The sequence below is a fragment of the Archocentrus centrarchus genome, chromosome 10 (assembly GCF_007364275.1).
Source record: "Archocentrus centrarchus isolate MPI-CPG fArcCen1 chromosome 10, fArcCen1, whole genome shotgun sequence".
Lineage (NCBI taxonomy): Eukaryota > Metazoa > Chordata > Actinopteri > Cichliformes > Cichlidae > Archocentrus > Archocentrus centrarchus.
The window spans coordinates 15,351,996-15,365,908 of record NC_044355.1 but is presented as its reverse complement, the minus strand read 5'-3'; the positions used below and the strand labels follow the sequence as shown (position 1 = coordinate 15,365,908).

The window sequence follows — 13,913 nt, the reverse complement described above, 5'->3', positions numbered from 1 at the left end:
TTTTTTTTTTTTAAAGAACTGAGAGCTCGCTAATTTGTATGTTTGCCTTTTGGATCACATTTAAATTCACACACTTCAGTCTTGATTCATTGGAAAATTATGACTCTATTAAATATGACTGAGAGGACGGCAAGAGGGAAATGTCATTTTTACAAAGACATTCAGCAGAAAAAAAACCAAAACAATTTCAGCCCATCATGTCCTGCATAATCAAACAGCTGCAGTGAGTTTATTAGAGAGTCTGGTCAAGCTAAAGGCTTTTATATCTGACAGTGGTTATCAAAGAGACTGATGGGCATGGCGAGTCTTTGTGCCAGGATACCCTCCAGGTTCTTTAATGGCATCCTCCTCACATCGTAGCCCCGCATTTTGGCTTTTGCCTTCACATCAATTGGCACAATCTCCTCGCCACTGTTGGGGTCATTTCTTCCAACTGCAGCATACGTGGGGAAAAATTGCTGCACGTGCTCAGGAAGGTCAGATTTGTATGATGGACAGCAGTAGGCAGACCACATGTACTCAGGAACAGACACCCTGTTCTTAATCCAGTGGGCACCAGACTTGTAAGGCATGGCCCCAGTGATCACATACATGGGCCCCTCGCAAGAGTCGTTGAAACTATTCAACACCTCGTTCTCCAGTTTGTTCCAGGGTCCAGAGTTGGAGCCCTCTTTCTGAGGGACAATGTTTGTCAAGGTAAAGGTGGCCTTTCGGTCTTCTTTTGTTTTCTGGTGCATACTAGGATTGAGGTGACCCTTGGTGAAGCTGGAGTTCCTGTAGTCGTTGAGCACCGCCTGGCTCTCAATCACATTCTGGTCGACAGGAGTGTTGAAAGGTTTCATCTCTGGGCTGGCACGGGAAAATGACAACTGACAGAGAAAGAAGAACATGACTGTGTTTAGAAACTGTAAAAGATTTAGCTGCTTCTGTTTGAGTTAAGCAGCCACATAACTGTTCCTATGCAGAAATGCAAATGTCTGTTTCTTTATAACTTCGCAAAGGAAAACAAAATATACGTGACTGTATTTTTCAATTACAAAGTCAGGGAGGATGCCTCTGCTTTAAATTAAGGGTCGATTTTGTGTCAGTAATATGCCAGAATGACATTCAAATTAACTAGAAATTATATTGTTATATTCTTGTTGACTTTAAAATTCACATATTTTCTAACACATAATTTTATACTTTGACACTCAGATCCTGATTAAAATATACAAACATATTCAATAAACCAAAAAAAAAACCTGTGTAGCAAAACAAGTTGCTATAATTTATTTATTATCTGCATCTCTAGCTATGTGAAAAAGATGAGCTCTATTTTTCAATGAAAAAAATTAAACACAGCACTATAAAATGAGTGGCTGCTCCTTCTCACCTGAGGTTCATACATCCAAATGGGTTTGGGCCGTTTACCATCTGCAGGACTCAGTATGTATGCAGAGAACAAAGGCACTCGACGCTGACGGTCATACAGGCTGGCAAAGTGGTACTGGTTTTTATAGCGCTGGCATATTGGCTGATATCCTGCTGCATTGACACCCTGTGGGGGAATATTATTATAGAAGAAATGAGAGCATTTGGAGAAGTCATTGCCGATCTCTGCGGTGACCAGGCTGCAAGGAAGAAGCAGAAACAGAGCTCTGAAGAAGGGCTGGAACAAATTCCAAATTTGAGACATCTTCTGTAACAGATGAGCAGGTCGGCTGTAGATCTGAAAAAAGATTCTAGTAAGCAAACGAATCCCCAGAGAAAAATAATCCTCACTTTGTATGCGTCAGTTCTGCATGTGCATGTTATTGCTGAGGTTTCCTCATATATACAGACAACAGAAACCACGTGATGACAGTTCTTATCCACCCACTGCTACTGTTTACTATCAAAATTCCCCTGTTAACGAGCACTCAGGCTCCCTTCTGGGAAGAAAGTTTGCATCATACTTTAATCTCAGACTAATTTAAGCCCTAATCCTGAGATTTTGTTTGCCACACTACACCAGTCTGGTGACACACAGCACACAGATGATATTTAGGCCAAAAAAGGTAAAGACAGAAGAATTGACAGGTCATTTCCTGCTTGTTAGTAGCTGCAAGTTGTTGGTATCTTGAATACAGAAGTGGGAAGTAACGAAGTACAAATACTTCATTACTGTACTTAAGTAGATTTTTCAGGTATCTGTACTTTGCTTGAGTATTTATTTTTCTGACTACTTTTTTACTTTTACTCCCTACATTTTTACACAAATATCTGTACTTTCTACTTCTTACATTTTCAAAACAGGTTTGTTACTTTACATTTGACACGTCTGAGAGAAGTTTGCATTTCTGGTGTTGTGCCAAAAAGTGATCGTCTGCCATAAAGTGATTTCCAATGTTTCTGTATGCTTTTATGCATAATGTCTTTGCTTATATTGGTGAATAGAGTGTAGTCAATAGGATTTATGAAGGGCTTATATATAAAATGAAGAAATGACCTGTTTTTCAAGTATGTTTATGACTCTGCATTATTGCACCTACATTATAATAAATCCAGTCCTATTTGGTTACTTAAAATATCTTTGTAGAGTGTAATGTTATATTTGTTGTGATTTCTGCTGCCCTCTTGGCCAGATTTCTCTTTAAAAGATATTTTTAAGCTCAATCACAGTTTTTACCCTGATAAATAAGGAATATATAAAAGTCACTGCCAAAAACTGATTGCGGCTTCTACCTTGTGACAGAAATGTTGTTTCTCGCTCAAAATGACTTGATATCATTCATGAGAGATATGTTTGGCATATTTTTTCACAGATTATAGATCAGCAAGTCATTTACAACAGTTTAAATACAGGCAATCATTTTCTGGCAAACACCCGGTCACTGCACCGTCAAGCATCAAACGATCGGAGCCTAACAGTCATAAACACATAAAAGAGACAATCCTACTGGAGTATCCTCCATCACCAGGGCTTATCGCATAAAAAGAGATTAAAGAGGCAAAACCATATAATTTATGTTACATTTATAGTGCTATAATCAGGGCTAACAGGGGGCTGGACCAAGGACTGACGTCCTTGAAGATGTAAGAAAGCAGACAGGAGAGGAAGAAGATTGGTTAGATTTAAAGGTAAAAACTTCCAAAACAAACTGAGGTATGCTAACTTCGTGTAATTCAAAGATTATATGAAAATACTGCAGTTGAAGTCAGTTTGCTGTACTGTATTTACAGTAAAGCTCTGTGTTGGACTGGTGCACAGTGTCTGTGGTCATGGTCAGAGTTACAGGTTACATCAGTGCAGCAGAGATGAGTTTGAATCAAAGCTGCTGATGCTGAGATTCATTTACTGAATTCAACATTTATACAACCTGCTACTTTTTCTTTCTTACTTTGAGTACATTTCAGAGCCTGTACTTTTTTACTTTTACTTAATTAAAGAAGTTGAACAAGTACTTGTACTTCTACTTAAGCACAGAATGTCTGTACTTTTGCCACCTCTGCTTGAGTACAGTTGATTCAGGAAGAACCAGCTTTACTGCAATGAAGCATCATGAAAAACTTAGAGACACACATGTTGTTTGAGGTGGAGCTGTGTGATGTGTGGTTTAATGTTGAAATGGACTGATTTCTGTTACAACTGTCCCAAATCATCTCCAACAGCTGTTTAATGCAACCTCAGGTGTTTATCGACAGTTGTTTGACAAATTATGTATTTCCATAATCAGATGCTGTGGGGCCAGTCAGCTGTTTTTGTTTCTCATTCTGTCTCACTGGTTTCTATGTGATGTAGGTTTCCTTCTGTCACTGAAACTCCACTTGACGTGAAAACCAGAAAAATTCTGAAAGACACAAAAAGCTCCTCACAGAGCTTCCTTGATTTCTCAATTCTCAGACTGCCAGTTCACGGCACGTTCATGGCTTCTTTTGATTTGGTATGTGCTCAGTTTGTGGGGAAATCCTCAGTTACAGTCATTTTAATATACATGATTAACATAGTGAATCATCAAAAATGATGATTCACAATATGATTCACTATACTTAGAAATTGTCAGACTGCAGAAAAATGTAAAAAGAAAACACACAGATAACTGCTGATTACACATGCCAAACATCTACATATCTAAATAAATCATATACAGTTACCGAAAAAGGAAAGTTGTCAAGCTCTATGCAGTTCATTGGCTTGTAGAACCATCGTTAGCACCAATAAGTAAGTCACATTGTTGTGGAGGAACTTTGGCCCACGCTTCTCTACAACATTGTTTTAGTTCATTGAGGTTTGTTTATGCACATTTCAGTCAGGTTGAGGTGTGGACTTTACAACACTTTGATTCTTTCTTTTTCAGCATTTTGTTGTAGATTTGCTGCTATGCTTGAGATCATTGTCCTGGTACATGCTGATGAACAGTTAATCAAGTGCATTTGATTAGCAGCCCCTGGCTACTTCTTACCCATTTAATTCCCACAGGAGCAGTAAGGATGTACTTAGCTTTTCACAGGACTTCATAGATGAAAATGTATTCAGACACATAATAATTAGCGATTAACACAGAACACTCTCAAAACTACAGCTGCAATGTTTGCTTTGAGAGTGTAGACGGAGAAGTATAGAGAAGGTCAGAGGTCGTTGCATTGTGTCTTTGTGGATCTTAGAGAAAGCATGTGAGCTGCATGAGGAAGTCAGCAGTGGCAGAGAAGTATGTGAGGCTGGTGCAGGACATGTATGAGGACAGCGAGACAGTGGTGAGGTGTCAGCGAGCAGAGGGTTAGTGTGAGGGAGGAGGATACCGAAAGAAGAAGCCTTACAAACTGTTTGAGCTTAAGGGCACACAAAAGTTTAGACTCTCACCTGTCTGAGTAACCACAAAATGATCTCAGTTAGGAGTGAGAACATTTGTTGAGAAAATGTTCGTTTTGATTGATAAGAAAACCACCGGACTGGAAAAATCATCATAAATACAAACATCGCCTTCCTCCCAAAAGAATTAAATAATTGATTTGTAAAATGGATACTGGGGATAATAAGCTGGTCTTAAATTTAGCACCTGGGGGGGAGATTCGGGACAAAAGGAGCAAAAACTGCACTAGGCTCGATCTTAGAAATGAATCCAGTATAGCCTGATCATCAGGGCCATCTAGTGAGGACTCAGAGGTATGACACCGGGAGGCAGGATGACATCCATGACCCTGAAATTAATCATGCAAAGTCTATAAAACTGACTGTGACTAATGAGGCTTTATTTGCATTTGCGTGATAAAGTGTAATCCTTGGACGGGCAGAACGCTGGCGAGAGTGATTTTTTTTTTTTTTTATTTGGTGTCAGCTAGTTTCCCTTCTTCTTCCTTGCTCTGTGTCATGCTTTGCTGACTCGGAGGCTGTATGTGTTCTTGAGGATTAACTGGGGAGACAAGTTCAATTTAAGGCCCAATTAAAAGCAAATTAAAGAGCCCTTATACACGTACGCTAATGTTCTCTTACATGAGGATTAACAGAATATTATTCAGTGTTATCTATATTAAGCAGCTACCCCTCTACAGTGTAATGCAATCACGTCCAATTGTTATTGAGTGCCATAAATCGGACTTTAATGTACTGACATATGAACTCTGAAAACGTGGAAAAAACTTGCTAAAATAAAAAACAAAAAAACAAAACTGTGATGTAGCTGTGAAGAGGGAAAAGTCAAACACATTGCGCAAGCTTTCAAAACGTTTCGATCTTGCAGAACTTTTAAAATTATATTTCAACCTCCAAAAGCTTCCGATTCGGTCTCAAATTATGTCATCTGACAGACTTTGGGTTGTTTGTGTGTGTGTGTGTGTGTGTTTATTACCTTTTTAGTTAAAAATGATGCTGAAACCCAAAAGTCCCAGATCACGCCTGTCTGATTTATTTATTATTACTGCTCTCTAAACAATTTATAAACCTCCCTTTCAAGTTGCACATGTATTTCCTTACAGTAATAACATAACCTTTCCTTTCTTTTTTTGTCTTTACTCCCTTCTTTCTAAGAAGCCCTCTCGCTCTGAGCAATAAACGCACTACGCCCTTTAAACGCCTCATCACGCCCCAGCGGGCCTGTTTCTACACGCTCTTGGTCTCTTCCGTGAAAACAGTCGTACTACCGTAACTTCAGACCACTCCCCCACTCAGTGTGAACGGAAGAGAACTCATTTGCCCGTCACAGTGTTTCCCCACAGACGGTTTTTTTCTTTCTTTCTTTCTTTTCAGAACTATGAGCGCAGCAGAGAATGGCGGAGGCCAGCGCGCTTGAAGAACTACAGTCGGAGCTCACCTGCCCGGTGTGTTTGGAACTGTTCCGTGGTCCCGTGATCCTTGAATGCGGGCACCACTTCTGCCAGGTGTGCATCATCCAGTGCTGGGAAGCTAAGTCGGACGAGTTCTCGAATTGCCCGAAGTGTAGAAAGTCGTGCGCCCGGAAACTGCGACCCAACTCGCTCCTTTGCAACATCGTGGAGAGTGTGCGCAGAGCCCAGACCATGGACGCGACCGTGGGGATGTGCGTGTCGGACCGTGAAAGTGCACTGGAGATGCCCGAGGAACACGAGCGCGGTTCCAGCATGAGCAGCGTGGCCTCGTCCATCGGGCACGGGCCACGCCTGGGAATGGGTCTGGATATGTGCGAGGAGCATGAGGAGAAACTGAAGCTTTATTGTGAAGACGATCAGCTTCCCATCTGCCTTGTGTGCGGGATGTCCCGGGACCACAAGACCCACAATGTCATCCCTATTACGGAGGCCTTTGAAAACTACAAGGTACTGTTTTCTTGGCTGGTTTTTAAACACTTCTTTCTTTCTTTTTAAAGTTCCATCTACAAAAAGCACCAAAACCTTAAATCAGGCTTATACAGAATGTACTTTTTTCTGATGTATTTTATTTTCTGCTCTACAAAACAACATGTGGAGTAAAAGTTTTAGGGAGTGCCATACTTTTCAATGTTCATTTTACACTCCTGTCGTTGTCTTGAAGGAAATCTACTTGGTGATAGTCAACAGGCTTTTCACAGAGCGGAAATGGCAGTTGTTTTAAAAGAGCACACTCCCTGGCCTGCCCCAGGAGCCGTTGGATATTTTGTGTGTTACAGGAATTCAGCGGGCTTGTGTGAGCTTCCCTACCTTTTAAACCCCACAGCTGACCTTCATCAGCTTGCTTGGAGGCTCACTCTGAGAGGCCTCTCTGTGTCCTAACATGTTTAAGTGGTGCTAAATTCCAGCTTTGTTTGATTTTTGGGGGTAGGATGGAGGATGTATGACTCCCATTAAAGATGGGATGCTGTTGTTCGGATTGACGCACTGATCAAATTAACTGTTGATTCAAACATAATCTGATTTATAGTACCTCTTCTTGACAATGTTTTTCTTGTGATTATATAATATATATTATTTCCGCTGCAGGATAAGCTGTCTGTGGCACTGGAGAGGGTTCAAGTACAGACAGAGAAGGCCACACTCTTCCAAAAACAGACCAATGACAAGATCCTCTTCATTAAGGTATTTTGTGTGTGTGTGTGTGAGAGATGTTTGTTTGTGAAGCACTGTGAAAGAAAAGCATGTCCGTGTCTGTGTCCTCTGAATATAACCGGAAATCTTAGTGACCAGGCAATATTCAATGACATTTCTCCACCTTTACCTGCCTGACAGATGACTGAGGCTGTGACTCACGGTAGTTATGACTGGAAGTGACACGTCGTGTTGTTACTCAGCTTTGTTTAGACGTGATGATTGTCATGCTTGGTCAGGTACTCATCCTGGAATGAAAAAGGTGGTTCAAAAACATTCATACACATCATTTTGTGTTTATCTTCGTCGTGCGCTCTTCTTTCACAGGCTGTACATATATACTTATATATACATATATACAGCTTCAGAGTGCGATAGAGAGAGCACAGCTGATCGTTTAGACAGGCTAAAGGTGCCCCCCCCCCCCCGCTTCCCCCTAGTGCATTTGAGCATTTCTGCAGCAGCAGCAGATAACTTCATCTAGCTCTGCTCCAGGTTACTACAGTCTGTTTCCTTTCCCATCTGTGTATTTAAATGTGTCAGCGGGTATATTTTCCTGTCTGCTTGACCCAGTTTACATGCAGATTCACAGATTTTTTTTTTCACTTCTCCCTTTCTCTGTCAGTACGACAGGATGTGGTTGAGCAGAGGAAGTTTGTCAGTCTTTTTTTTTTTACCAGTTTTAAATACAGATTCTATCTATCTATCTATCTATCTATCTATCTATCTATCTATCTATCTATCTATCTATCTATCTATCTATCTATCTATCTATCTATCTATCTAATTTAGGTCAATCAGCTGCAAGTGTGTCATTATTTGCACTGACATGCAACAAGTTGTTTCCGGCTCCGTGAATTTTTTTTTTTTTTTTTTTTTTTTTTTTTAGCAAAAGCAGACTTGTTAAATAATAATAATTCTGTATTATTAAAACTATTAAAAACAAGCATAACATTATACATTTAAATGTGAGAAAATGAAAGGAACCACACTGTCACGGCACGGCCCAAAGTGTTTCCATAAGATTCAAAAGATTCAAGATCGTAATAATCTGAACCTATCGATCGTTGTGAAGACAGACTTGGTTTCTGTAGCTTTAAAGGGCATTTTAGAGTCTTGCTGTTGATGGAGAAAAAGAAAAAGGTTTTACAAACCAGCTGTACTCTACCTACCATGTACTGACTGACAAATGAGTAACTAGTTAGTGTCCTTAGTGGAGCCTGAAGCAGCTGAATGCCAGATACAGATGGGTGGCAAAATAAAGTTATTATATATTGAGAACACTGACATAAATGAGCTTTAAATGGAGTTTTCCTTTGGATTTGAGTACTTGCTCTTTGTGACTGAAATGCTCGCTGCATTTCAGGAGCGAACAGGAGATTTGGATGAGCTGGTCACTGCAGAGTTTAGCCGTATGAGGGAGTTCCTTGTTGAGGAGGAGGAGCGCATGAAGGAAAAACTGCAGAAGCAAAAGGAGGAGAAACTCCAGCAGCTGGAGGAGGCGCTCACTCAGTCCACGGAGCAGATCAGCCGACTGGAAATTATGGCTGACAAACTTCGGCTCAAACTTGGGGAAGAAGAAAGCCCAGAGCAACTCAAGGTAAGGGGAGAAGGATTTGTTGTGATATGTTGTACAGCATCCTTTTTTTCAACTTTGGCAAATTGAAAACAAGCAAATATATTTTATTTTAATAATTACAGCACACATTAAAGAATACTAAATAAAGAAATCACGTATTTAGAGGCTGAAGTAGTTTGTAATTGTGGGTCTTTTCTTTATCTGTTTCAGGGAATCAAAGATTTCATTGGAGGGTGAGTGCTACTGTAATCTCATCAAGATCAGTCAGTGACATTGAGTTCTGTTTGAGCTAATCAGATATCTAAACCATCTCCCCATTTATCTCATTACTGACTGTTCTCTAGATGTCACAAGAAAATAATGTCCTGTTTTGCAATCAGTTGTGAGTTGTTTTTAAACAGAATGTGAGGTTATGATTGTGCCTGGTAGTGGCCAGTGGCTAGCTTAAATTAAATTTTAAACACGCAGAGTAAAGGTTTTGACAGTTTCTTCTTAAATGAAGGCATTACTTACTACTTATATGCAAAAAAAACAAAAAAACACCCATAATTTTAGAAGTATATAGTTTTGGATGTTTCATAATCTTCAAAATGACAGTTTTTTTTCTCTCCCCATCTCAGGACGGAGAGCTTGTTTGAGCGCCCCTCAGAGGTGGCTGTGGACCTGCAAGCTGGAGAGTTTCTAGGACCTCTGCAGTACAGGACTTGGAGGAAAATGAGCTCAATTCTTCAGCCAGGTACAAAGATGATACACACCATACAAATATAGGTCACAGAGAGCTTTACTGTTCATTAGTCATTATCTGTCCAGTCATTTAGCAAGACTGGAAAAAACCCTGACACAGCTTTATTTGTAGCTACTTGTATAATTGCTGCAACATAACAGTGTTTTTTTTTTTTTAACACGCACATCTGTCATGCCATACTTGCTCCTCCAGAGTAACAGAAGGAATTATACAACTGAATTCACGGGCTCACTGATACTCTCCATGATCAGCACACTGACATGACATGAAACTTTGGTGGCGTGCCCCTTTTAAAAAGATTTGGCTGCATCTACATAGACATATTTGTGCTTCAACTTAGAGTTCAATTTGAATAGACTGTGTTTCAAACGTGACACTTCCCGTTCTCTTTGTTACTGACAGAAGTCGAGTGTGCGCATGCTTACTTTGGGTATCGTGGGTTATTTGCCAGTGACATACTCAAACGTCATTGCTGCAAAACTAGGCAGCTGTCCCATTATCAGAGTCACGGAATTTATATTTAATTTGTGTCCATGTAGCTTCCCTGTAAACATGTTTTTTCCTGCATTGGTTTGTCTCTAACTGTTTTTGATGTCCTTCCAGCTGTGACATGTGTGACCCTTGACCCAGACACAGCCTACCCCTGTCTGTGGGTTTCTCCATGTCGCACCAGCGTCAAGGTAGGAAAACTCCAAGCAAACCTTCCCAACAATCCCGAGCGCTTCACCCTCTACAACATCGTCCTAGGCTCTGAAGCCTTTACCTCAGGCAGACACTACTGGGAGGTGGAGGTAGGCTCCAAGACAGCATGGGGCCTGGGCGTGGCCACAGCTTCCGTCAACAGGAAGGAGGAGATCAGCCTGTGCCCGGATGATGGTTTCTGGACGCTGGTGCTGAGGGACGATGGCAACGGGACCAGTGAGTATGAAGCATGCACTGACTCAGATGAGAACTTATTATATCCCTCCAAACCCCCCAAGAGGGTGGGGATCTACCTGGACTACGGTCGCGGCCAAGTGACATTTTATGATGCTGCAGACATGAGCCACCTCTTCACCTTCAATGATGCAAAATTCAAAGAGCCTGTTTTTCCCTACTTCAATCCCTGGCCGATCATCAATGGACACAACCGGGAGCCGCTCACCATAGTAACTCCACAATGGGGATAGATGTCCTTTTTATGAGAGGACTGACACTGTGCATCAAACAGATTCGGGATCAAACTGCAGACGCAGCTGCTAATAACGTCGAGGGACTCGTCTCATTAGCATTCACACGTCTGTCTTATTACAAGGACTTTTTGGCTGCATGAGGACGATTTTATAAGATTGTCATGCTGTAGATGAGCAAGAAGGATGATACTTCAATCAGTCTCCCTGCAAAGAAAGTACAAGAAAAGACAATCAATGATAAAACCTAACCTGTTTGATCTGTTATTCTTCTGTGCTACAGAGCTCCAGTGTTGTTTTACAAATACTGTTATGAACACATACATTAGCCAGCACTCGCTGACACAGTCCTTCATTATGTGAACATAATTCTGAGTCAGTCCAATGCATATTTTCCTGATGATGGATATACTCACTAGTGCACCAAACACGTATTCATCTGCACCTAAAAATAGTTCCAAACAAATGGCCGTGCCTTCTTTTTGAGCAATTTTTTGCTAAAGCGCAGATATCTAAAAAAAAAAAAACTTGTTGCAATTTCTTATTTTAACATTAACTTTTATGATTGAGATATCTTTTTTTCAGTTTTACACTTGAATTATAAGTGATGAGACAGAATGACACATGGTTTGTTTTGGCCTTTTTAACGAGACTTGTTAGCGAGGTTTTATCACTTAATGTTTTTTATTTGCTTTGAATACTTTACAGAAAGCGTAATGTGTTGCTAGAAATGAAATCAGTCTTGGCAGAGAGATTTAACATGTTGATCATTTTTCAGCACATTGTTTGTGGTTTATCTATCATTATTTTTAGGTGTCCAGTTAGTGTATCTTTACACTCTCTAAAGCAGAACGTGCATATTAGATTATGGCAATATGGCTTCTGCAGTGTAGTTCTTCCTCCAGCTTCATATTTGTCCAACACTAATATAAAATGTCGTTTTATTCATTCTCTGTTTGTAGCCTCCAAGTTTAAATGAGAGATAGTTGACATGAGTGTTTTATATTATGATTGACTGTCCTCTTGAGGTTGTCATTTGGTACCAGCAGGGGGCAGCTAAAGCTAGCCTCGAATGAAGCAAATTAAGGCATTTGTGCAACACATAGAAGCAAATCTTATGAAAATGCAGCTGGCTGGAAGCTGTTAGATGAGGATTTATCTCAAAAAAGATTTTTTTTTAAAAAAATAATTATCAGGTCAGAAAAATCACAAATATGCTTCAAGTTATTCTTTGATTTGGATAACAAATCCTAACCCAAAATAACATTACATAAGAGGATCAAAATACGGACCCTCCACAGACTGTATGTAAAAATGGTTGTGGCTTCAAGATGCCAATATGAGTGTGAGTCAGTTGCTTTCAAGAAGTGATGTATTGTAATGCTGTATTCCCAATACAGTTATAAAAAGTGACTACTGAAACTTTAAACATTAAACCAAACAAGTAAATTCACAGGAGAAGAAAACTAAATTAGACTAAAATGAATTAATAACAAAACAGCCAATAGTTCTGGGTATAAAACCCTCTGTGGATTTTATTATGGCTATTTCTTTGTTGCCGATTATTTATCAGAGAGGTTTAATTTAGCACGTATCACAATATAATGTGACAAATCGCACCTCAAACAGTGGAAACAAACGTCATTTTTGACACAAGCTCAACAAAACCTGAACATCTGAGTCACAACATTGTCCTAATCAGTTGATTACTTGTATCTTAGCCGTGGTTGAGTGTTTACCTGTCACAGATACGCTCTGTGTTCTTCTTTCACTCTGCAGTTAAGCAAGGTTAATGAGTCCTCTCCTGCCAGTTGAGCAATTTGGTAATCTGTGACTACCATTACGACCAAATAAGTAATGAGAATTAGTCTGACCTGAATAAAACGTACCTATTCTGCCTGCTTAATCTCTGTGTGTCATCTGCATACATTGCCCATAGACTGCAGGACTGAAGGCTACACCTGTCAGGATCATGTACAGTCCAACCCTTTCCTTCTCTAACTATTCAAATCTGTAATTAGATATTATTACAGGCTGTTCAACATGCAGTAACACAAGCCTTCACTTCTACATTACTGCTCAGCTGGCCCTCCCACTGTCATTCATCGTGTCTGAGCTTTTTCAGGGAAGGTCAAGGTGACAGATGAGCCTGAGATGAAAGAAACTGAAAGGACACCCATGCACACACTCACACACCCACACACATACATATATTTTTTCTTCACCCCTAATGTCTCTTTTCATCTTGTCCAGTCATCATTCATCTTTCCTCCGTTAGATGACGGCTCTGTTCCCAAAATATGTGCCACTGTTTTTAACCCTCAGTCGTGTAACTTCGCTTTTCTGTAATGGATCTCTTTTTCTGCTTCCACTCAAGAATTTGTCTCTCCAGCCTATCAATAATCAATGAGGAGAGGGGCTAAAGAAAGACAGCCAAAAGACAGAGCTAAGGTGATTAATGGAAACCTCATTAGGAACTGGATAGAAGTGAAGCTATACATTATCCACATGTCGGGAGAATATACACCATCAGAGGCTAACTGGAGATGCAGAGTGAGGATGGGGGAGAAGCAGGGCTGAAGGGAGGGAAATAGAGCGGCATTAGGAGCAAAACAGGGGAAAAAGTGAGATGCTTCATCAGCTCAAAGCTGCTAGTGTGGCTGTTTTTTGTGAATGAGATTGATTGATGGGGTTATTTATAGAAAGCTGATGCTTTTAGTGGAATTAGTTGCTTTAGAACACCAAAAAGCTATAGAGTTGTTTTTGGCAAGCTGAAAAGCACAGTATTACATGCTTATGAGCACATTCACGTCTAAAAATAGGGGTCAATGGTGATATGTTCACCTGTGCATGCATGTGTGTGGACTCAGCCATGCTTGGTGGATGAGATTATCCATGCAGGTTTTCCTGAGGTGATGTGTTATTG

General features: G+C 40.3%; 2 protein-coding genes across 2 annotated transcripts; one reads left to right on the top strand and one right to left on the bottom strand.

The window, feature by feature from the left end:
* On the bottom strand, positions 1-1,772 carry LOC115787407 (endonuclease domain-containing 1 protein-like). Its single transcript, XM_030740101.1, has 2 exons — positions 1,376-1,772; positions 1-869 (listed from the first exon to the last, which is right to left on the bottom strand). The coding sequence occupies exons 1-2, from the start codon at positions 1,676-1,678 to the stop codon at positions 261-263; spliced, it is 912 nt and encodes a 303-aa protein (XP_030595961.1). The 5' UTR covers positions 1,679-1,772; the 3' UTR covers positions 1-260.
* A 4,348-nt stretch (positions 1,773-6,120) lies between these two features.
* LOC115786461 (zinc-binding protein A33-like) lies at positions 6,121-12,880 on the top strand. Its single transcript, XM_030738613.1, has 6 exons — positions 6,121-6,750; positions 7,390-7,485; positions 8,861-9,094; positions 9,284-9,306; positions 9,694-9,809; positions 10,422-12,880. Exons 1-6 carry the CDS (start codon positions 6,226-6,228, stop codon positions 10,985-10,987), a joined length of 1,560 nt encoding a protein of 519 aa, XP_030594473.1. The 5' UTR covers positions 6,121-6,225; the 3' UTR covers positions 10,988-12,880.
* Positions 12,881-13,913: the final 1,033 nt, after the last annotated feature.